Source organism: Rhinolophus ferrumequinum, chromosome 7, assembly GCF_004115265.2.
Source record: "Rhinolophus ferrumequinum isolate MPI-CBG mRhiFer1 chromosome 7, mRhiFer1_v1.p, whole genome shotgun sequence".
Taxonomy (NCBI): domain Eukaryota; kingdom Metazoa; phylum Chordata; class Mammalia; order Chiroptera; family Rhinolophidae; genus Rhinolophus; species Rhinolophus ferrumequinum.
In genome coordinates, this window is record NC_046290.1 from 89,768,774 (window position 1) to 89,793,621 (window position 24,848).

A 24,848-nucleotide genomic window follows, 5' to 3' on the forward strand; every position below is an offset into this window, starting at 1 on the left:
ACACCCTTTATAATCTAGGGATCAGAGATGGCATATACTCGTACACATTAACTTACTATATGTAGTAGTTTGCACGTTTTCAGAAATGAAATTTAAAGTTGTTTTACAAGAGTGGAAGTTTTCCTTTATTAATTTGGTGATTTAGGGGCTGGGGAATGGGAGCTGGGATTAAAAGCAGAGAAGCATTTTGACGAAAGGCATATATGTGGGAAATTCAAGTAGTACGTAGGTAACAGTAAATGTCTATAGAAAGGAGAAGAGGAGAAGAATAGAGGAAAACTAAAAATGGAGAGAAGACGGTCCATTCTAAGTTTGCAAAATGCCTCTAGTAAAAAGAACACAAGGATCAGCACCTGTACCAGGTTATATATATGTATGTATGACTATCTACTAGCTATCTGACCTGGGGCAAATAACCTTGATAAGCTTGGGGAAAACAAGCTCATGGCCTGCTTCAACTTTTACCATCGCCTCACCCTCAGCCCAATTCTCTTAATACTAAATCTCATTTAAATAAAAGTTAAATACTCCACATGACCCCCTGAAGCCTGAATGCATCTAAGCCAGCCCTTCCACGGTAACTTCTGCTGGTTTTAAGGAGGGTCAAAGGAGATAGCATGCACTGCTATTCTACCACATCCAAGGTCAAGAACGTGAGTTCTGAAAGGCAGTTAATTTCGTTTCGGTTTTTGTACATTTAGGTAAAAAAGTTAATGTGAAGTAAGGTGATAAAGCTAGAGTAGAAGTCTCATAATAGGATGTAATTTGGCATTTGCTTCCAGGGAAGGAAATTGGGAAGGTGTATTAAAAGCCAAAAGTAGCTCACACACTGATCAAGGAATTCTACATGGGAACCTAGCCTGAGATTCTAAAGAACAATCCAAATTATAATGGTATTCACTATAGCAATGCTTGCAATAATACAAGACGGCAAATGCTTGAAATGTCCAATAAAAGGAAAATGGGTCAATTGTTACATCTACTTGATGGACTATGGTGTAGCCATTAAACATAAAATTTATGAAAACCATGTAAAATCCTTAATACACATTAAAGATACGAAATATAAAAACTATTTTTATTATATAAAAATATGCACAGAAAAAATCAGAAGGAAATACAGCTGACCCTTAAACAACACGGGTTTAAACTGTGAAGATCTGCTTATATGCAGACTTTTTTCAATACAGTCGGCCCTCTGTATCTACGAGTTTCACATCCATGGATTCAACCAAACACAGATGAAAGACAGTATTTTCAATCCATGGTTGGGAATCCACAAATGTGGAGGGCTGATTATATGCATTTTTCTACAGCATTTTATACAAGGGACTTGAGCATATGTGGATTTTCATACCCACAGGGTTCCTACAACCAATACCCATGGATACCTAGGAATGACTGAAATTTTTGGGGTGTCAAAAAGTTATACACAGATTTTGGACTGCACAGAATGTATAGGTGCCCCTAACCCCCGCGTTGCTCAAGGGTCCATTGTAAATGCCAGTAACAGATCAGGTGTGGGAGTATAGGTAATTTTTTCCTATAGTGTTTTCCCAAATATCCAAGAATGTGCTTATATCCCCTTAACTTAAAAAAAAGGTTCAAAAAGAATTTGGATGCAATACATATTACGAGTGTGCAGAACTAGAAAGAGAGTAAGATAGACTTAAGATCTAATCCAAGTTTTTAGTTGTTTAACCCAACAGGGAAAGAATGGGAAAGAGAGACTCTACAAAGTTAATTTTTTTTCAAGTCAAAAATACAAAGTGGCTCTTGTATGCACTGAACTGTACGAGGTGTTTTGGATGATAAAGTATTTGAAATCCTCTCTACCACCTAAGGGGAAAGACAATTCTAAGTGACTAAAATTAATTCTTAGGAAAGGAATTGGAGTGGAAAGGAATCAAATAGGAAAGGAATCAAAGATTTGGTCCCTGAGCAGAGGTAGGAAGAGTGAAGAGACAAGGACAGAATGTCGCATGTCAGCCCTTACTCTTGTCAGCCCTTAGGTCTCCTCCATGGAACCATCTGCTGGAGGGGCTCCCGACTTGTGCATTTCTCCTTCATAGCAATACTCTATCAACGTGTGTCTGGAGACTTGAGTCAGACCAAATCTATCTTGGGTATGATGCCCAAGGAAATACGATCCACAATAGACTGAAATACTTCACAAGCCAAAGAATGTAGTTTCTGGGCAATAAAAAAAAAAAAAAGAAGAAGAAATACAAAACAGCTCATGCAGAAGCATGTCAAAATGATGGGACTTTATTTCTATGGATCCTTTGGTGTCGGATAAGGTGTGGACTCTGTCTAAAGCTTTCCCCACATTCAAGACATTTATAAGGTTTTTCTCCAGTGTGAGTTCTCTGGTGCGTAATGAGGGTTGCACTCTGACTGAAGCATTTCCCACATTCAGAACATCTATAAGGCTTCTCCCCAGTGTGGATTCTCTGATGTTTAGAGAGGTCAGAGCACCGTTTGAAGCTCTTCTCACATTCTTCACAGGTATAGGGTCTCTCCCCTTTATGGATTCTCTGATGTCTAAAACGGTTAGAAATTCGGCAGATTTCCCCACATTCATTACATTTGTAGTGCTTCTCACCTATGTGGATTCTTTTATGCCGATTGAGATGTGAGCTCTGTCTGAAGCTGTCCCCACATTTGGAACATATGTATGGCTTCTCCCCTGTATGTGTCCTCTGATGTTTAATCAGGGCAGCACTCTGACGGAAGCTCTTCCCACATTCTTGGCATTCATAGGGTTTCTCCCCAGTGTGGATTCTCTGGTGTTTAAAGAGATCAGAACGCTGTTTGAAACTCTTCTCACAGTTATCACATTTATAAGGTCTTTCTTCACGGAACTGCCTTAGGGCCTCAAAGAGGCCTGGACTATGGAAATTTTCCTCGTTGTCAATAGATCTGTGAGGTTTCACTACTGGAAGTTTCACTGGACCCAAACTCTGTTTGCACTTGCTGCCACGTTCTTCAACATTAATGGACCTCTCTACTGTCAGGTCATGCTGACAAAGAACAAAGTTTGAACTGGCACTATTCCCAAATTCATTATTTTTGGAGTCCCCCCCTTCTGTGTAACCATTTGTGAGATCTGAGATGCTGGTGAGTCCTTGCTCTTCAGGAGAATGTTCAAGTTTCAGTGATGAGTGGTTTCCTGATTGCTTTTCGACCCTCTCATGTGTATCGCCACACTTGGAAAACGGGGGAGCCTTCCCCTGGGACCCTTCTTGTAGCTGCCTCTGTGGCTCTACGTCTAGAAATTCTTGCTTTGGAATCAACTCTTTGTTCTCAGTTCTGGTTTCCAAACCTGAAACATTAAAATGACAAATTGTTGACATTTCATCCTGGCAAGAGTGAAATAAGCAAGTACCAGCAGAAACACAGCCCCCGCCCCAACCTTTTTAATCTCCATGAAACCACTCCTGAAGCTAAATTGTTTTAAGTTAACCTGTCAGATGTGCTGACATTTTCCTGTACAAAACCAATTCCTTTGCTTTTATACTTGTGCCTGTACCCACTAAGCCATCTCTTCTCCCCCCGCCCACTCCACTGTTGTTCGTCACCATACTATGACAGGTAAATTGGGAAGGGGTGTTAAGAGAGGCGGTCTAGCCTTTATCCCATGTCTGAAGGATGGTTTAACAAAAGAAATTCTATTCCTGTGATGAGTTACAGTAGTAGACATACCAGGAGCCTCCAATGTCTGAAGGCAAGGTTTGTGTGGGAGATAAATCTAGGACTGATTTGAAACTCTATAAAGGAACCAGATTCTATCCCCTGGTCCAGAATTCTTGCAGTTTACTCTCCAGGAAGGCTGAACCAGATAAATTCTGGATTGGGGACATCAGACACAGCTAAGAATAGGGGACAGGTACCACTATCATATCAGAATGATCAAGTGAAAAGTGACACCCTAATTAATTGGTAGAACCTCACTACACTGTCCTCTCCTCAGGCTCAAACTATTGCTCCAAAAGCTTATATCCTCCAGGCAGAAAGGGCAGTAATTTTTATGGCAGGGATTTCATAGGCTTATTCCCTGTTGTATCCCCACTTAGAACAGCACCTGGCTTACTGCAGACTCTCAATAAAATATTTGTTGAATAATCTCTCTATGGTAAAACTCACCAACTCAGGCCAAAAGACCTAGAGACACTGACATAAGGGAAGTCCAAAATCTACCATCACCTGATGGCCAGCCACCCCTATCCTGGAGATCCCCAGTTCACAAGTCCTACCCTAACAAACAGAGATTCCAGTCAGAATTCTTACGTTTGACTATTAAATACAAACAGAAAGTGAAAGGTCACCAGTAGTTCAAGAAAACCTCTAATAGATATGACAGTGAAACATATAATGCATGAAATGAGAAAACTTAATAACCTATAACTAGTATTCTCAGATAAATAAGAGAAGATATTGCATCCAGAAAACAAGGAGGCTATAAGAAAAGGAATATTTAAAGAAAAAAAGTTCTTGAAAGTAATGAGAGCAAAAATATTTCAGTTTAAGAGTTGAAAAATAAAGCTAAGGAGATCTCATAGATGAAGAAATGGGAACAGGGTGAGAATAAATGGGAACAGAAATGGGAATAAAAAATTCCTCACAACTTAAAGGTATGAGTGTCTATATTATAAGGCCCACCAACTACTCAGAACAATGAATGAAAAAAAAAACACCTCACACTAAGGCCTATCCATGGTGAAATTTCATACTAGCAGGATTAATAAAGAAAAGCTTCTAAAGGCTTCTATACAGAACAGATTGTACACCAAGGATGAAATATCACAATGGAATCAGATTCTCAATAGCAACATCGCAAGCTAGCTAGAAAATTCACTGTCTTCAAAATTCAAAGGTAAAATCATTTCTAACGCAGAATGTTTGTCCAACTACTCTACAATCCAAATGTGAGAGAGGAGTAAAGACATTTCTGACACTCAAAGTTTCAAAAAATTTAGCTCCCAAGTATATGGAACACACTGGAAGATGTTCTCCATCAAATCAAGGGGGTTAAACCAAGGAAGAAAATGGTATGAGATCCAGGAAAGAATTCCCAGGGTAACAGTGAAGGAAAGTTCTAGGATAACAGCTGAGTAACAGGTCTGGAGAAGAAGCCTGTTCACACTAGAGCAGAGGAAGCTTCAGGAGGATCTCTCCAAGAAAATTTGAAGATGATGGCATATCTGATATATGTGAACACTAATGGACAAAACAGACTGATTTAACTATAATGAGAGAATTATGGACTGCTAAATGTGTGTATGTTGGGGGGATAAAACTCTTGTCTTAGTAGGCAGTCAAGAGATAATGACTGAAATTGGGGGAAAAATAGTAGAGTAGGTATCTTATTTAGAAATATAAAAATAAGTACCACTGAAAAGAGTTAAAAACATTTTCAAGTTGTTATGTCTGCAAAATTGGAAACAGGATTAAGAAGGGCCTAATATTTCCTAAGACTATCTGAACCATAAAGTAAAAGATTGGAAAAACTGACTATATTAAAAATTTTAATTCTATATAGCAAAAGATGCCATAATGAAAAGACAAGCCACCTGTATAACAAATAAAATAACAAAGGATTCATATCAAAATTATAAAGGACAGCCACAAAGCAATTTTTAAAAAGATAATGCAGGAAAGAAGGGGAGATAAGGATATAAACAGGCAATTCACAAGAGAGGAAACCAGAATGTCCAAAATATATCTGAAAGATACTGAACTCATAGAAATCAGGGTAAGGCAAGTTAAAGCCACCAAACACCATTCACTCATTAATCTAAATAGTATTTACCCAGCACCCGTTCTGTGCCAGGCACTAGTCTAGGCACTTAGAATATATTAATGAACAAAACAGTCAAAAATCTTTCCTCTTGTGGAGTTCACATTCTAGATGGGGTGGTCAGACAATAAATAAACAAAACATTAGACAGACTGTTTGAGGTAATAAATGCTATGGCCCAAGTCAAGCCAGCCAGAGGATCAGTCAGCAGGGTGGGAGGAGACGGTCAGGTCAGACCTCACTGAAAGGTGAAATCGGAGCAAAAACCTGAAACAAGTCAGGGAGTTTGCTTATAGTTTGTGGAACTCTGGAAGAACATTCCAGGCAGAGAGAGGGAACAATTAGAGCAAAGACCATGAAGCGGGTTGCCAGCCATGGTCGAGGAGTAAGTAGCAAGGTCAGTGGAGCTGGAGCAGAGTGAGTGAGGGGAGCAGGAGATAGATCGGTGTGGTAACGGCCAGTCACACTGGGCGTCACAGGCTTTTACTCGGAGTGAAATGAGGAGTGTTGCAGATTCTGAGCGGAGGTGGGACGCAAGCTAACATTTCAAAAGGAATACTTGGACTACTGTGTTAACACATCATGCCATCAGCTGCACACCAAATGTTGACAAAGATGTAGAGAAAGAAGAAACCTCGTATACTGCTGGTATCCTTTTGGACAGCAAGATGAGCAAACACCCCTAAGTACCTTCTCTTCAGAAACTCCTACCGTGTTTCCCTGAAAATAAGACCGGGTCTTATATTAAGTTGTGCTTCAAAAGACGCATTAGGGCTTATGTTCAGGGGATGTTATCCTGAAAAATCATGCTAGGGCTTATTTTCTGGTTAGGTCTTATTTTCAGGGAAACACAATACATATGACCACAGGGAGAAAGATACAAGAATGTCCAGTGTGATACTGTTTGTGGTGGTTAAAAACTAGAAGCCTTAATGTCCGTTTATAGGAGAATGGATAAATGAATCTTGAAATATACACAATGAAATATAAAGGTGTTAAAATGAATAAACATCAACATGGATAAATCTCAAAAATGTAATGTTGAGAAAAAGGCAAGGTGCAAAAAAATCATACAGTAATATAATTTATATACCATAAAAATAGTGTATACACATTCACAGGTTTTTATATTTACATGTTTATACATGTATATGTAGAGAGAATGTGTGTGTATGTGGTTACATAAATATATAAAAAGAATATAAAGCAAACATGGAAATAATAAATACAACAGGATATTGGTTACTTCTGGAAAAGGAGCATAGGGAACCGCTTTCACGAAGGGTTGCACAATAGCTATAACATATTATTTTGGGGAAAAAAAATGAAGCCAATATGGCCACTACTAAAATTTGATAAACCTGGGTGGTAGATACACAGGTGCCCATTATACTTTTTAATACTGTATGTATTTTATTAAAAAATGAACCAAAATAAGCTGAATCTATCACCTAACAGTATAGAACAAAAAAATCTTCCTTGGGTCACAAAAGAGACTCTAGGTCTCTCCACTTATGTCTGTGAATGGCACTGGCTCAGGGAGTGGACTGAAGCAAGCCCTTCCGACATCACACATCGCTAGAGACAAGCAAAGTCACAGCACTTACGTGGCGGGACTGTGTTCCCATAATCCTTCGGTGTGCTCTCCCTGTAGAAGTCCCTCTGCACTGCGTCCAGATGCTCCCAGTCCTCCCAGGTGAGAGACACAGCCACATCCTTGACCTTCACCAAACCCTAAAACAACAGGAGATCTCTCAGCACCTGCTGTCCCAGGACAGCGTTCCCACGAGTCTGAGGATGAGGCTAGACTCCAGAGAAGGGTCAGCCAGCACCGAGGAGGAAGCACTGAGAATGAAATAACCACCATGGCTGTTGAGTCCTTATCAGTGAATCATGTACTGATGGGGGAGTTTCAAAGTGACTAATGACAGAGGCTGCCATTCTCTTGCAGTCCCAAAAAGCCTTTCTGTGGACCATCTACACATTTGAGGTTAAGAGTGAAATATTCACTGGAGTTATAGCCCTGTGATTTATCAAAATGGAAATCTGGTATAGATGAAAAATGTACAGATGACTAGAAAGTCCCAAGTTCCAATGCTGGCCCTGAGACAGTTTCCTCATGTGTGAAATAGATAACAAAAATATACCTTAAGAAATGAAGGTACCTCACCAACAACTCCTCAGTATTAATTTCCTTTCCCTTCCTTGACCATTGCACAGTACGATATTATCCAACAAGATAACCTTTTCAGATGGTTTATTTAAATATAAGTTGACCATTCAGAGACAGTAAGAGTTATAGTTCTTATAAAGGGAAAGTTTTAAAACTGATGCAGGGAGATGGCTGTCTAGGTTCCACTAATGACTCACAAACTGACTCCAAGGATCTGTCACTCAGTGACAAGGAAGGGGAATATATTTTGTTTATTTCTGCTATGTCTTGTTATATTTTATATTGTTTTGACATCTTAAAACAAAAACAAAACCACCTTTCTGGCTGTGGAGAGTGCCCTTGCTGGGGCCAGCTAGTTCTTAGAGCAAAGGGCTCAGCTGAGATTGGTTAATCCAGAGCCCGTATCTTCTCCATCTGGCCCATACACTCCAGGAGGCAACATTCCCCCGCTTTAATCATCCCAAGGCCAGGTACCAGGCAACTAGGGACACTGCTATAATTTATAGCCCACTGAAATTAAACTAGCAGATCCTACTGCCCCCCCCCCCCCCCCGCCCTGCCCTGCCTTTCCATCAGAAACCCCAACACAGGCTCTGGCCTAAGCTTTCCCTTAGCTCCTGTCACCTGCTTGACCGCCCTGGTGTCTTTTCCATGACGTCTGGCATGCAGTGCCTCCTGTCTCTTGGACCTGAGTGTGGTCCAAGTTTCCCCCCAGCCTCTCCTCTCTCTCTGTGTAAAGGAAAACCACACTCCTGTGTGTCTTTTCTTTCAATACTCTGAATACTTCACTACAACACTACTTCACTTCTAACACCAGATGTGTTTCCACACGTCAAACAATTCTGCAACACCAGCTGGGTGCCACACCGTTTAGTGTAATTCTGATACTGCCTACCTGGAGATGGGCTCAGGTCCCACAGATTAAGGGCTCAGTCCTACAAGACCGCCCCCTCCCCAAATTCAGGCACCAACTGCAAGGCCATGATCTGTTTCTGACCAAGCAGCTGTAGATCAGAGGTTTCCACAACCCCCTCTTTGGGTTCAATTAATTTGCTAGAGCGGCTCCAGAACTCAGGAAAGCAGATTACTTACTAGATTATCAGTTTATCAGAAAAGGATATGACTCAGAAAAAGCGAGATGGAAGAGATGCATAGGGCAAGGTCTGGGAGGGTCCTGAGCTCAAAAGCTTCGCTTCCCTTGAGTTGGGGTGCATCGCTCTCCCGCTAAGTGGATGCATTTACCAACCTGGAAGCTCCCCGAACCCCATACTATTGGGATTTTTATCGAGGCTTCATCATGTAGGTATGATCAATTATTAACGCCACTTCCAGCCCCTGTCCCTTATCAATTGTGGGAGAAGGGAGTCGCCAAACCGTTAAAAAGTAAAAAGGTTCCTCACATTCGGAGTGGTAGGGAATTACCGTTCTAGCCTCCTGACATCTTTCTTTCCCAAATAATCTAGACAGACAAAGGGGTGTCTAACAATGGGTAGACAATACTCCTGTGTAGGTTTTGTGCTGAGAGGTCATAACTTAAGGACCATTTCCTGGTTGGATTTGTCAGCGTTTCCCACGTAAAGTTTCATGCACATTCTAAAGTTTACACAAAATGTAATGAGGAAAAACTTCTGAAATTCGTAGCAGTCATAGCCCTCCGTTCCCCACACTCCCATCTCCAGCACGCCTCACCTGGGGAGAGGTGGCCCCGAGCGCTCTCTGAAAAGCCCGCACTACCGCTGCGGCCTCCTCCGCGCTCTCGGGGCAGTGCTTCCGCACCCAGGCCTGCAGCTCGGCGGGCAGGATGGTCAGGAACTGCTCCAGCACCAAGAGCTCCAGGATCTGCTCCTTGGAGTGCATCTCAGGCCTCAGCCACCGACGACAAAGTTCCCTGAGCCGGCTAAGCGCCTCTTCGGGTCCCGCCACTTCCTGGTAACAGAACTGCCTAAAATGTTGTCGACAAGCTTCGGAATCGTGACAGTCCCCTGGTGGGTCGGGCTCCCGACCTCCGGCTGAGTCTTCCTCCACTTTAACTATCAAAAGTCCATCACACAGGGGCGGCGCGGCGACCCTGGCCCCCCCAGCCACCCTCCAGGTCTCCGCCTCAGCGTCGCTGCTTTGACTTGCGGTGAAGATCGAACTCATCTTTCTTTGGACCCTGTCGACTTGCCCCGAGTTTTACCTTCAGGTGAGAAGAGAGCAATCCCTGCAAAAACCCAAGAAACTCATGGGCTCTCCCCAAACAGCGGCCCCCTCCGGGACTCCTCCTATCCACAGCTGTGCCACTTAGGACCTGCCTCTTTGGTGACAAAAAAAGGTAGTATCCCAGGCAGGAAGTGCGTCACCGAGTCACTGCGTTGCCCACGCCGGCAGGCATTTCCGGGGCCTCTCTAGGCGCCCGGGAGGAGTGAGATGCATCACCCGTGGTTATCCTTTCCCACTCCTTCCAGGGATTCTCTACTTCTTTCCAGGGATTCTCTAGGTGTGTACCTTGCTTTGTAGGGCTTGCAGTCCTTCCGGTTACAGAACTAAAGGATACTCTTCTTTTAAAACTTGAATATCATTCTTTTTTTTTTTTTTTTAAAGATTTTTATTAAAATGTAGCTAACATACAATATTATGTTTCAGGTGTACAACATAGTTATTCAACATTTATATACCTAAAGAAGTGATCACTGTGGTAAGTCCAGCAACCATCTGACACTGTACCACTCTATCACAATATTATTGACTATATTCCCCCCGCTGTATATTACATCCCCATGACTTGTTTTATACCTGGAAATTTGAAACTTATTCTCTTCCTCCTCCCCCAATCTTAATTTTTCAATTACAGTTGATATGTAATCTTTTATATTAACTTCAGGTGTACAGCATAATGGTTAGACATTTATATAAGAACTGATCCTCCTGACTAGTCTAGTAGCCCCCTGGCACTACACATAGTTATTACCATATTATTGACTATATTCCCTGTGCTTTACTTTACATCCCCGTGACTATTTTATAACTACCAATTTGTACTTCTTAATCCCTTCACCTTTTCACCCTTTCCTTCAACCTTCCTCCCATCTATCACCCTGATAAATCTAGTACCCATCTGATGTCATACATAGTTATTACAATATTATGGACTATGTATATTCCTTATGTTATACCTACATTCCCATGACTACTTTGTAACAACCAATTTGTACATCTTAATCCCTTCCCCCTTTTCAACCACCTGCCCAACCCCCCTTCCATCTGGCATCATCAAAATGTTCTCGTATCTATGAGTGTGTTTCTGTTTTCTTTGTTATTTTATTCTTTAGATTCCATATATAAGCAAAATCACATTGCATCTGTCTCTATCTTTCTGACATACTCCACTCAGCACAACACCCTCCAGGTCCAACCATGCCGCCACAGATGGCAGGAACTCATTCCTTTCCATCGCTGAACAATAGTCCATTGTATATATGTACCACCTCCTTTTTATCCATTCTTCCATCGAGAGACACCCAGGCTGCCTCCATATTTTGGCCATTGTAAACCATACTGCCAAGAACATGTGGATGCACACATTCCCCTTGAAGTAGAGTTTTGGATTTCTTCAGATAAATACCCAGAAGTGGGATGACTGGGTCCTTCTTTGTCTCTTATTATAGACTCTGTTTTGCAGTCTATTTTGCTGATATAAGTATTGCTACCTCAGATTTTTTTAAATTCATTTCCATTTTCATGAAACATCTTTTTCCATCCCTTTACTTTCAGTCTGTGTATGTCTTTCTAATTGAAGTGAGACTCTTGTAGGCAGCATATGTAACGGTTTTGTTTTCTTTTGTGTGTGTAATATGACCTATTTCATGTTTATTAAGCTTTCTCATTTTTATTATTAGTTTCAGGTGTACGAAATAATGTAATAGTTAGATATTTATATCCCTTACAGTGATAACTCCCCTCCCCCAATCTACTACCCCTCTGACATCGTATATACCTGTTACAGTTCCACTGATTTTTTTTATTTATTTATTGGGGTGACAATTGTTAGTAAAATTACATAGATTTCAGGTGTACAGTTCTGTATTACATCATCTATAAATCCCATTGTGTGTTCACCACCCGGAGTCAGTTCTCCTTCCATCACCATATATTTGATCCCCCTTACCCTCATCTCTCACCCCCCATCCCCCTTACCCTCTGGTAACCACTAAACTATTGTCTGTGTCTATGAGTTTTTGTTTGTCTTGTTCTTTTGTTGTTTTTGGTTTATATACCACATATCAGTGAAATCATATGGTTCTCTGCTTTTTCTGTCTGACTTATTTCACTTAGCATTATACTCTCAAGATCCATCCATGTTGTCACAGTTCCACTGATTCTATTCCTTATGCTGTATTCCACATCCTGTGAATATATATATGTATGTATATATATATATATATATACACATACATACATATATATATAATTACAGTTAACATTCATTATTATTCAGCTTCAGCTTCAGGTGTGCACTGCAGTGCTCAGGCACCTGCACCATCTGTGAAGTGGACTCCCTAATGAGACAGGTGTCCATTAAATACCCTACAAAATCTTTACAACATTATTGATTATATTCCCCAAACTGTCTTTTGTATCCCCATGGCAATCTTGTGGTTACCAATTTGTGCTTTCTAATCCCCTGACCTTCTCCTGCATCCCCACCCCCTCCCACCGAGCAACCCTCAGTTTTTTTTTCTATATCTGAGACTGGTTCTAATTAGTTTGTTCATTTATTCTATTCTTTCGATTCCACATATAAATGAGATCATATGGTATTTGTCTTTCTCCATCTGACTTATTTCACTTAGCCTAATGTTCTCTAGGTTCATCCATATCGTTGTAAATGGTAAGATTTCATTCTTCTTTATGTCCGAGTAATACTCCATTGTATAAATGTACCGCAGTTTCTGAATCCAGTCATCTACCGATGGGCATTTCGGTTGTTTCCATGTCTTGGCTGTTGTGTATAGTGCTGCAATATACATAGGGGTGCATAAATTTTTTAGAATTGGTGTTTTGGATTTCTCTGGATAGATACCTAAAAGTGGAATTGCTGGGTCATAAGGTACTTCCATTTTCAGTTTTTTGAGATACTTCCATGCTGATTTCCATAGTGGCTGCACCAATCTGCAATCCCACCAGCAGTGCACGAGGTATCCTTTTTCTCCACAGCCTCGCCAGCGCTTGTTGTTTGTTGATTTATTGATGATAGCCATTCTGACTGGGGTGAGGGGGCATCTCATTGTGGTTTTTATTTGCATTTCTCTAATTATTAGTGAGTTTGAGGATTTTTTCGTATGTCTGTTGGCCATCTGTATGTCCTCTTTAGAAAAATGTCTCTTCTGTCCTCTGCCCATTTTTTAATTGGGTTGTTTTTTGGTGTTGAGTTGAATGAGTTTTTTATAAATTTTGGATATTAACCCCTTATCAGATGTACCATTGACAAATATCTTCTCCCATTCAGTGGGATGCCCTTTTGTTTTATTGAATATTTCCTTTGCTGTGAAAAAAACTTTTTAGTTTGATGTAATCCCATATATTTTTTTCTCTTACTTCCCTTCCCTAAGCGGCTATATCAGTAAAAATATTACTAAGGATAATGTCTGCAAATTTTCTTCCTATATTTTCTCCTAGGAATTTTATGGTTTCAGATCATACATTTAAGTCTTTAATCCATTTTGAATTTATTCTTGTATATGGTGTAAGGAGGTGGTCCAGCTTCATTTTTTTTGCATGTGTCTGTCAAGGTTTCTCAGCACCATCTATTGAACATATTGTCTTTACCCCAATGTAAACTCTTGCTTCCGTTGTGGTAAGTTAAATGACCATATAGGTATGGATTTATTTCTGGGCTCTCTATTCTGTTCCATTGATCTACGCGTCTGTTTTTATGCCAGTACCATGCTGTTTTGATTACTATAGCCTTGTAGTATGATTTGATGTCAGGTACTGTGATACCTCCCACTTTGTTCTTATTTCTCAAGATTGCCATGGTTATTCAGGGTCTTTTATGGTTCCATATAAATTTTAGTATTATATGTTCTATTTCTGTGAAAAATGTCCTTGTTAGTTTGATAGGAATTGTGTTGAATCTGTATATTGCCTTAGGCAGTATGGACATTTTAACTATATTAATTACTATATATATAATATGCATAATGAAATGGCAATAACTACATTTATATAAACAATAAGTTTCAATATAAATGGATTAAATGCCCCAGTGGCTGATGGATAAGAAAACAAGATCAAAAATAGTTTAAGTGATATGTGGGATAACATCAAGTGCAACAACATGCGTGTCATAGGAATACCAGAAGGAGAAGAGAGGGAGCAAGGGATCAAGAACATATTTGAAGTAATGATGACCGAAAACTTCCCTAACATGGTGAAGAAAATCAATATACAAGCCCAGGAAGTGCAGAGAGTTCCAATCAAGATGAACCCAAACAGGCCCATGTCAAGACACATTATAGTTAAAATGGCAAAGGTTAAAGATAAAGAGAGAATCCTAAAAGCAGCAAAAGACGGACAGTGAGTTACATGGGTGCTCCCATAAGACTATCAGCTGACTTTACTACAGAAACTTTTCAGGCCAGAAAGGAGTGGCAGGAGGTATTCAAAGTGATGGAAAAATGATAGGTTTGCTGGATGTAGTAATCTTGGTTGTAGTTCCTTGCTTTTCATCACTTTGAATATTTTGTGCCAATTCCTTCTGGCCTGCAAAGTTTCTGTTGAGAAATCAGCTTACTGTCTTATGAGACCTTCCTTGTAGGTAACTATCTGCTTGTCTCTTGCTGCTTTTAAAATTCTTTCTTTGTCTTTAACCTTTGGCATTTTAATTATGATGTGCCTTGGTGTGGGCTTCTTTGGGTTCATCTTGTTTGGGACCCTCTGTACTTCCTGGGCTGGTATGTCTATTTCTTTCACCAGGTTAGGAAAGTTTCCCGTCATTATTTCTTCAAATAGGTTTTCAATTCCTTGCTCTCTTTCTTCTCCTTCTGGTACTCCTATAAAGCAAATGTTGATATGATGTTGTCCCAGAGGACTCTTAAATTATCCTCATTTGTTTGGATTTTTTTTTAATTTATTATTTTAATTTATTGGGGTGACAATTGTTAATAAAATTACATAGATTTCAGGTGAACAATTCTGCATTACATCATCTATAAATTACATTGTGTGTTCACCACCCAGAGTCAGTTCTCCTTCCATCACCATAAAAAATATGGAACGCTTCACGAATTTGCATGTCATCCTTGCGCAGAGGCCATGCTAATCTTCTCTGTATCGTTCCAATTTTAGTATATGTGCTGCCGAAGCGAGCACTGTTTGGATTCTTTTTAATTTGTGCTGTTCTGATTGGGGTTTTTTTGCTACCTTATCTTCTAATCGCTGATTCAATCCTTTGCTTTATCTAGTCTATATTGATTCCCTCTCATGTTTTCTTCATTTCAGTTGTATTCTCTGTTTCTGGCTCTATTGGCTCTATTTTCATGTTTCTTATCTCTTTGTTGAAGTTCTCACTGAGATCATTGAACATCCTTATAACCTGTGTTTTGAACTCTGTGTCTGGTAGATTGCTTGTCTCCATTTTGTTTAGTTCTTTTTCTGGAGATTTGTTCTGTTCTTTTGTTTGGGACATGTTTCTTTGTCCCCCCATTTTGGCTGCCTCCCTGTGTTTGTTTCTATGTATCAGGTAGGGCTGCGATGTCTCCCAGTCTTAGGAGAGTGGCCTTATGTAGTAGTCGTGCTGTGGGGCCCAGTGGCACAGTCTGCCTCGTCACCTGAGCCGAGTGCTTCAGGTGTGTGTCCCCTGTGTAGGTTGCGTATGCTGTCCTGTTGTAGTTGAGCCTTCAGTGCTGTTTGCACATCAGGGGAGGGATTGACCTTCAGGCTGATTGGTTGTGAGGACTGACTATGACTACAAAGGAGGAGCTGTTATTAGGGGCTGACCCTATGGAGCAGGATTTGCCTTTGCAGGGCTCTGGCTTCTGACCAGTTCTCAGAGGTGACCAGGTGACATTCCAGCTCAGTCAGAAACTGGCCATCAGGAGTGCCAGCTCCAGGGCCTCCTGGATGGTGTCCCACCATAGGCCAAGTACAGCTACAGCCTGTGCCCTGCCCGGGGTCACCAGGTATGAACCATAAAGCAATCCGCAGATGGCTGCTACCCATGCTTGGCTTGGAGGTACCTTGAGAGGCCAAGTTGTGAACTGATGCTAAGCTGTGAACTGGTGAAGGCTTGGGGCGGCTCAGCAAGACATAAGGGACACACTAAAGCCAGATGCTGCTTGTTTCAGTTTTGCAAACCTTTAAGAGGTTTTGGAAAACTCTGCAGCATGAGCCAAGACCAGCCATTTATATGGAAAAGCCACTATAAGTGGCTTGGGTGTGCCTGAAAGTTGGGTGCAACAGGGTCTCAGGGAATCACTAGGGTAGAGCAAATAGTGTTAGACAGGTTGATGGAGACTCAGATGTGGTAGCCCCCTGCATCTGCATGCCGGGAAGGGGGAGGGATCAACAAAGAAAAATGGATTCTGTCAGCATGTCTTTCTGGGAGAAAGCTGCCCCTATAGCCCTTGCTCTGAAGTCAGACAACTCAGTTCCTCTCTGTATGTCCCTGGCATCTTTTGAGATGCTGCCCCAGCACTGGAGCTCAGAGTGAGTCCATCAGTGAGTAACCTGTGAGGGGGCCCTTTAAGAGGATTGCTTGGGATTCTAGCCACCCTGTCTCACCCAGTACAAGCTCCACTGTTTTATACAGCTAGAAGTTATGGGGACTTCTCTCCCCATCACCGGAACTCTGGGCTGAGAGCCTGGTGTGGGACTGGGACCCCTCACTCCTTCAGGGGGGACCTCCATAGCTGAGATATACCTCCCAATTTTTAATGGCCACACATGTGTGGGATCAACCTGTTCCACACCTCCCCACCTTGTACCTGTCTCGAGATGGCTTCTTCTGTATACACTTAGTTGTAGGACTTTGGTTCAGCTAGACTTTAGGCTATTCTTATTAATGGTTCTGTAATTTAGCTGTAATTTTAATGTGGTCATGAGAGGAGGCAAGTTCAGCATTTACCTACTCCACCATCTTGGCCAGAAATCTTGAGTGTCATTGTTTAATACATTGTCTGTGAATAAACTTTTGTGCATCTTGTTTTAGGAAAAGTTAAAGGTCCAACTGTGCAATGAGGGGTAAACAATCATTCGTCCACATGGTATTTGTTTATACAAGAAAGGTTTGGAGTGTATCTTCATGCCAAGGCATAGTATTTTACACTATAGATATAAAACTGGGGAAGACATAGTCCCTTCCTCAAGTTGCTCACTGTCTCCAGGGACAGACACCATTATCACTTCTGAAATCTAAAACCCTATTCCCCACCTTTTGTCCTTTGTCTAAAATGTCATATATACCCAATGTTGCCTCACTGTCTTTGGAATTTTCAAGCATATGTGAATTCCCTATGCACATGTATTGAAATTTTAATTTCTCCAGTTAATCTGTTAATTTGATTATTAGCCCAGCTGCAAGAACTTAGAAGGTGGGAAGAAAAGTATTAATTTTTTATTTTCAGCCCCCACGGTATACAGACACCCACAAGTGACAGGGCTACATGAGGCCTTATCTAGTCAGCATCAGCATTTCCTGGGATTTTGTTAGAAATACAGAATTTCAAGTCTTACCCAGACCTAATGACTCATAATCTGCATTTTAAAAAGATCCCCAAATGATTTGTGTACACACTTAGTTTTGAGAAGTAGTGATCACATGAACCTTTCTGACAGTAAAAAATGTAGTTAACTATTCTGTACATGTACATTATGTTTAGCATACATAAGCCATTTCCACTATCCTTCATTATTTGTACACACAAATATTTTGTGAGATGACAATGTGAAGCAGAGTTCTATCCTAGGGGAAATTCTAGAAGCAGTAAAGCTCCACCTGTAGGTATCTTGGACCCTTCATTTGAAACTAAGCTTTAATTCAGTTTGTAACAGGAGTAAATGGCAAATTATAATTTTGGTCATTTTTTAAATTTACCTTCAAAATATTTTATGATGGTTTGATTTTGACTCTTGGACTCTATTATATATGACGGTAACTCTTAATTATAAAATGTTTGAAAATACATAAAATATCAAGGACTTATTTCAGTATCATGGGAATAACTGAACCTTTGGGTCCCAGGTACTCAGAAAAGTCAGGCAGGTAATAATATAGCTAATAATGGAAGATTTCTTTCTAGTGTTTTTTTTTCTTGATTCAAGAAACAGTATAATGAAACTACAATAATAATCTTTTACATGTTTCATATCCATTTATATTCAACAATGTTCAGAAAAACAAATCACATAATACTATCCACTAATTTAACATTTACATTAAATCATCTGCATTATTTAACAAGTGAAGAATTATCAAAGTTATATGTTATAGGTAAATTCATTTTTAAAATTCATTTATTTAAATGAGTAAAATGAATGTCCTGATTTATGAATGCAAAGTCCCAGGCAGGGTCAGAATTCCTTATGATATCTCTATGGACTAAAGTTTAAATTATAAATTAATGATTTATCCAAAAGTTGTGCCAAAGCACAGGTAGACAACCCCTACTTTAGGCTTTAGCAGCTAAGTGGTCATACTACTTTGTTGTGATGTTTTGATTAGACATAAACAGGACATGAAACAGGCCAAGGCAGATTTTTCAGGATTAATTTTTAGGACAAATCTACTTCTAGACAAATTCACTACTCTCAAGGCTCAGATTTGTCATTCTAGAAATTTGGAGCAATCTGTAATAATTTAATGACATAACTTATCCCATGTTTGTATCTGATCTCTCCAAGTGGCTTCAAAGTCCCTGCAGGGCAGAAACTTTGCACAAGTCTACTTATTCATCTGTTTGAGGGCGCTATCATAATCTGGCAGAAATTCAAAAGTTCTTTTCCCAGTATTGCGGGACAAAGCTTCAAGGATGGGCAAGGAAATTAAAGGTAGAATGCAAATTCATAATTAAGCGAACCCTTTACAGTATAGGCAAACTTAGCTCCAGAAAATATCTACCTATGTAACTAATATGGAATCTAAAAGAGAACATCAAGTACTATGAGGGCAGTACAAGCATTTTTCATTACTTCCCAGCAAGAGAAGCTGTAGGTTCTGTCTGCTCACCAGCTGATTACCAGTCTGTCTCCGGGTTGTGTTATGCACTCTGATAATGGTACACTGATTTTCTTAACGCTTTTCTCCCTTTCTCCTGTAATGTAACTTTTGCCTTCATCTGTAGAATGTCAAGTGCTTCCATCTGCCCTCACTGATATCACTGAATGGTATATTTCCGTGTTCCTAGTATCATTTTTGGTGCTTTGTACACAGAAGTTAATTGAGAAAGGCTAGTTGCCTCACATTTAAAAAGTAATTGAGGAAGTAATTAAGTGAGAAAAGGAAAATAGTGCAGGATAAGTAAGATGGAGCCATAGATAAGATGGGATTACAAATTGCCTATGGTAAGCTCCTATGTACTGGCAAAAGATAGCCCACAATTTGGCTCTGAAAAGTGTCAGCATTCAATGCAGGAAAAAAAATCAGTTACATGATTTGCAGTATATCTCGGGGAAAAGCAAACTATTAATAGTGGCTTAGGAGAAATCCAGCTATTCTTGGTACCAAGAGAGAAGAGAAATTTCCCTTGAGGGCCGAGGAAATGGACACTATGTGACATAATGGACAACATCTTAAGATTTCCCAAGTAAATAAGCTTAACGGATTTTACTTCCCCTTTAATGTTAGCTGATGTTAGGTATCAAAGCAGAATTCAAAAAAGCTGATTCTGTGAAGGAAGAAAACAGTGTAGTTTAACTATTCAGCTATCTTAAGTTCTGGTTTAATATAGGACAAAATTCAAAGTACCTGGAGCAGCACTTTCCAGACCTTTTGCCACTCCATGCAGACTGATGGTTATGTGAAAAGTCCATTTCCAGAACTACCTGGATTGTCACTCATTTCTCTCCTCTTAAGATAATACATCTTATCGTAGTACATTGCAAAAACAGCCACTAAGGTAAAACAGAAAAGATAAAATACCAGGAATACACTTTGCAGTTTCTCCTGTCAAGAAGTTGAGTACTTCCGCACCATTTGAATTTGGGCTGGCCTTGTAGCTTGCTTTGACTAACACAATGTGGCAGAAGTGACTATTGAGCCTACGTATCAAGACCCCTTGTAACCTCTCTTTTGCTCTTGGAATCTGCCACCACCAAGTGAGCAAGTCTGAGTGAGCCTGCTGGATGAAGGGAGGCATGTGACTCAGTTGCTTCCTGTCACTCCAGCTGACAATCAACCAATCCCCAGAAGAACTGCTTAGCTTACCAGCAGCTCACCACAAACAAAAGAAGGAGCCCAGCAGAAGAGCCACCCAGATAAGCACAGACCAAATTGTCAATCCACAGAGTCATAAGCTAAATAACTGATTGGGTTTTTTTTTAAGTCACTAAGTTTGGGGGTGGCTTGTTATACAACAAAAGGTAATAGATATACTTTTAAAAACTAAATCAACCCACTTCACAATATTAACAAAAACACAAAACGAGATATGTGCAAACCTATATGAAGAAATATTTAAAACACTCCCAAAGGATCCAAAATTAGGCTTTTTCTTCTACAAATGAAAAGACATACCATGTTCTTGGATAGAAAAATCAACTTTGTATGGATGTCAATTCTCCCTAAATTAATATAAATTAAAAATGACCTTAATACAGATTTCATTCTGGAACCAGAAAAACTGAATCTGAAGTCAAATTGGAAAAAATAAAGAAGCAATAATACTTTGAAAAAGAAACGCAATTGTGGGCATTTGCCCTAAGAGATATTAAAACCAATTATTAATCCTCAATAAATTTAAACAGCATGGTATTATCAAATCCATAAACAAATAGACCAATGCAACAGAATAGAAAGTCTAGAAACAGACCACAAAACATACAAATTTAGTATATGATAAAGGCATAATCACAAACCAATGGGGGGTAAAGTTAGACTTTTTCATAAATGTTGGGACAACTGGGTAGTGATTTGGAAAAAGATAAAGTTGGATCTATACTTCACACTATACACCAAGAAAATTCTGAATGGATCAAAGGACCCAATGTTTCAAAGTGAAACTATGCAAAGTTCTAAATGTAAGGAGTGAAACCATACAAATACTACCGTGTTTCCCCGAAAACAAGACCTAGCCAGACCATAAGCTCCAATGCATCTTTTGGAGCAAAATTAATATAAGACCCAGTCTTACATAAGACCCATTATTATATTATTATATTATAATTATATAAGACCCGGTCTTCTATTAAAATAATTTTTGCTCCAAAAGACACATTAGATAGAGCTGATGGTCCGGCTAGGTCTTATTTTTGGGGAAACACGGTACAATGTACCAAACATACTGAAGTGTCAATTTAAACCTCTCCAGCTCAAGGTCTCCCTGGAGATAGCAGGGGAGTTTAATTTTTTTCATTCCCATAAGGTAGACCACAGCGCTAGCAGGATAGTCTCAAAACCAATCCTGGATTGAGTGAAAATTCATCCCACACACTAAAAAATAATTCTCCAGGAGTATCCAAGGATGTGTGCCTCCTGACTCATAGAGTGGAGTCGGTGAGCCTCATTTTGGCGACGCGTGAAAGAGAGATGATAGTCTTGTCCTATCGAACAACTTTGTAAACTGATACAAAAATGAGAAATTATTAAGGATGAGATCCCCTTGGCTGACTCCCCTCTCTTCACAGGTATGCAGGGCTACCCCTACTTTCCCCAGCCAGGAGGGCAATGGACTTCCCCACACACCGCCTTTCAGCAAGAGGCGCCCAAGGAAACGCCTCCCTGCCCTCCCGCATTCAGATAGGCCCGCGAGACTGAGGCTGCAAGGAGAGCCACGGCTCTATTGGTTAGCAGGCATGGTCCGCGCGGGACTTCCTGGGATATGTAGTCCCGGGAGCCGTTGGCTCCCGCGATTCGCGAGTCTGAGGACGGAGATTTCGGCCCAGAGAGCTGGCTGCGGTGGTAAAGAGGTGGGTGTGTCTGGAGAAAGGGTGCAGGGGTGGTGAGATTCAGATGAAGAAACCGAAAGGTCTAAAATTAAAGAGAAATGAGTGTTGCGATCTCGCAGAAAGGCACGGACCTACTTCGAATTGGGGCGCAGAATGTTGAGGGTGGGGGAGCGCAAGTTCCACGGCCAATCAAATACTAGCAACTGTTGCCTTAGCAACCGCTCAGGACATGTAAGGCTCTGCACCCTCTCCGCTCTCTAAGGAAAAAGGAGGAGCCCAGGCTGTTTAAATGGCCTTGGGGTTGGGTGGGGAAGGAAGGTACCTCCGTTTTCTTCGCCGCTCTAGTGACGCTGACCCTGCGGTTCGGTGGGCGGGGAACAGCCCAGTTTCGGGAGGTAGGACGGATCCCGGGCTGGCGCCCCATCTCCCCGCCGATTGGCCCTCAGCCTCTCCGGGGCGGGGCCTGGTGCGGGCACCTCCCACCCGATACGAGGAGAGGACCTCCGGGATTCCTAGAGAGGATCCGGAAGTGCTCTCTGGGGTGGGATTTTGGCTCAACCCGGTTGGACTGGGAAAGCTTGGACTTGCTTACTTCCGGCGAGGAAGTGTTGTGAACTGTCGGCTTCGGTTTTCTCTCGGTTTGTAAGAAGAAACCCGTCTTCTGAACCTTGATTGCGGGAGCTTGGTCTTCCAGGAGAGCTCCCGAGACTGCGGCCTTGAGGAAAGGAAATAGGCTTTGTGTCCAGGCGGTAGTCCTGTCCCTAACCTTGACCGGGCCGGTCTCCGTGTCTACCGGGTCAGGGTCGATTCCAAGGAATCCAGGTCCAGATCTGTACTTACAAACCTGCTTCCCCTCGGGACCAATGAAGTCTTCCGTTGGTCTGTCAGGCTCCTGTGGCTTGAAAGACAGGACCAATTTTGACCAGTGTAATGTTTTTGACCCGTGTTCTGACTTAAGTTTGGCTTATGGTAGAGAGAAGGAACTACTGCGTCTGGACTAGTTAGTAAGTCTTGTCCTTTTATTTATATGAAATTTAATGTTTTTTACCACTAAAATTGTGTTGGTTGGTCCTGATGTCAGATTTTTATGGCTCTCATTTCCATTTTTTAAAAGTTAGAAATAGTCTCTATTAGTAATTATTTTATGGGTGGAGTGACGGCTGCCTTGTAGTCCCTATTTTTAAGTAAATTACTCTGTTGATTTGCCCTCTTTAGTATAGATAACCTCTTTGTCATCTTTTTGCTAATAATGATTTCCAATATATCAGTAGGTTGTACACTAATGAAAGCGTCCTTCAGAAGATCTTAAAGAGCAGAAAACGTTTGATCAGTGTAACACAGCTAACCTGGAGAGACATCCCTCTGGAGTTGGAATGATAATGACAGAATCTGGGGAAGTTACAGACTTTCACCCTCCAGCCCAGACTTCACAAGAGCAAGAAGACCTTATAATAGTAAAGGTGGAAGAAGACTGCACCTGGATGCAGGAGTACAATCCGCCAGTATTTGAGACTTTTTACCAGCGCTTCAAGCGTTTCCAGTACCATGAGGCATCAGGCCCCAGGGAGGCACTCAGCCAGCTCCGGGTCCTCTGCTGTGAGTGGCTGAGGCCGGAGCTGCACACCAAGGAGCAGATCCTGGAGCTGCTGGTGCTGGAGCAGTTCCTCACCATCCTGCCTGAAGAGTTCCAGACCTGGGTGAGAGAACATCACCCAGAAAACGGAGAAGAGGCTGTGGCTGTGGTAGAAAATATACAGAGGGAACTAGACGAACGCCGACAACAGGTGAGTGGAGACAGAGCAATGAGGAAAGAGAGGAAGAAAGTTAAGGAGCTGCTGAGCAGGGGTGAGATCTTTAGCGCTCTGGTGCTTCATTCATATTCTTTTGTTCTCCTGGGATTAGGTACACTGTGGAGATTTCCTGCCACTCCAGCAATGAGAAGCAGTATCCAGTGTGTTAACCTGGAGAAGACAATCTGCGATTTTATTTATTTTTAAAATTACTGTATTTATTTTTTGAATGACATGATACAAAATTCAAAAGGTACATAAGGTTGTAATGAAAAGTAAGTTTCCCTCCCACCCCTAACTCCCCAAGCCGCCTAGTTCTCCTCACCAGAGGCAACCATTGTTACATGATACATGTATATCCTTACAGAGATATTCTCTACTCTATATGTAAGCATATATGTACATGACATGCTTAAGAAAAACAAATGTTTTAAAATCACTGCGCACTTCTGCCTCTTGCTTTTTTCTTATATCTTGGTTTGTTCCATGTTAGTGCAGATAGAGCAGCCTCACTCTGAAATTGCATTATATTCCATTGTATGGATGTACCATAATTGAACTCCTGTTGAGGGCTATTTAAGTTGTTCCTTTAGATTGTTAATGAAGTTTTACTATAACCAGCTTTGCTGCAATGAATATCCTTTACATACATCATTAATTGTAGAATGAATGCTGAGAAGTCCAATTGGCTCAGAGGCCATATGCATTTGTAATTTTGACAGCTGTTGACAGATTGTCCTCCATAGATGTTATACCAATTTATATTCCAACAGTGATGTATGAGAGAAATTTTTTGCCCACAGCCTGATGACACAATGTTATCTAACTTTTTGATTATTGCCAATCTGAAAGATGCAGTATTCCATTTTGGTGCGATTTTAATATGCATTTATCTTACATGAGTGAGTTTGACCATAGTACAAGTTTTAAAGGGCTATGCCTACACCTTTTTTTTGTGAATTATCTGTTCATATTATTTACCTATTAGAAAAAGTAAGCACTG

General features: G+C 40.8%; 2 protein-coding genes and 1 non-coding gene across 14 annotated transcripts in view; 1 reads left to right on the forward strand and 2 right to left on the reverse strand.

Moving 5' to 3' along the window:
- Nucleotides 1-194: 194 nt before the first annotated feature.
- On the reverse strand, nt 195-10,288 carry ZNF394 (zinc finger protein 394). Its single transcript, XM_033109979.1, has 3 exons — nt 9,663-10,288; nt 7,408-7,534; nt 195-3,325 (listed from the first exon to the last, which is right to left on the reverse strand). The coding sequence occupies exons 1-3, from the start codon at nt 10,113-10,115 to the stop codon at nt 2,253-2,255; spliced, it is 1,653 nt and encodes a 550-aa protein (XP_032965870.1). The 5' UTR covers nt 10,116-10,288; the 3' UTR covers nt 195-2,252.
- Nucleotides 10,289-10,372: 84 nt separating this feature from the next.
- Nucleotides 10,373-24,848, forward strand: part of ZKSCAN5 (zinc finger with KRAB and SCAN domains 5) — a 35,022-nt gene continuing 20,546 nt past the window's right edge. For 3 of the 12 annotated variants that reach the window (XM_033109963.1, XM_033109955.1, XM_033109964.1), the window contains exons 1-2: nt 22,627-23,059; nt 23,324-23,839. In XM_033109963.1, coding sequence (XP_032965854.1) covers nt 23,429-23,839 — 411 coding nt within the window. In that variant the 5' untranslated portion in view covers nt 22,627-23,059; nt 23,324-23,428. Of the gene's footprint in view, nt 10,453-10,598; nt 10,651-21,719; nt 22,077-22,582; nt 23,060-23,323; nt 23,840-23,959; nt 24,121-24,848 lie in introns of those variants that run through there. The other 9 variants (XM_033109957.1, XM_033109959.1, XM_033109960.1 and 6 more) reach the window with 9 other exon arrangements.
- LOC117025399 (U6 spliceosomal RNA) lies at nt 15,220-15,326 on the reverse strand. Its single transcript, XR_004423602.1, has one exon. It is a non-coding gene; the product is annotated as a U6 spliceosomal RNA (small nuclear RNA).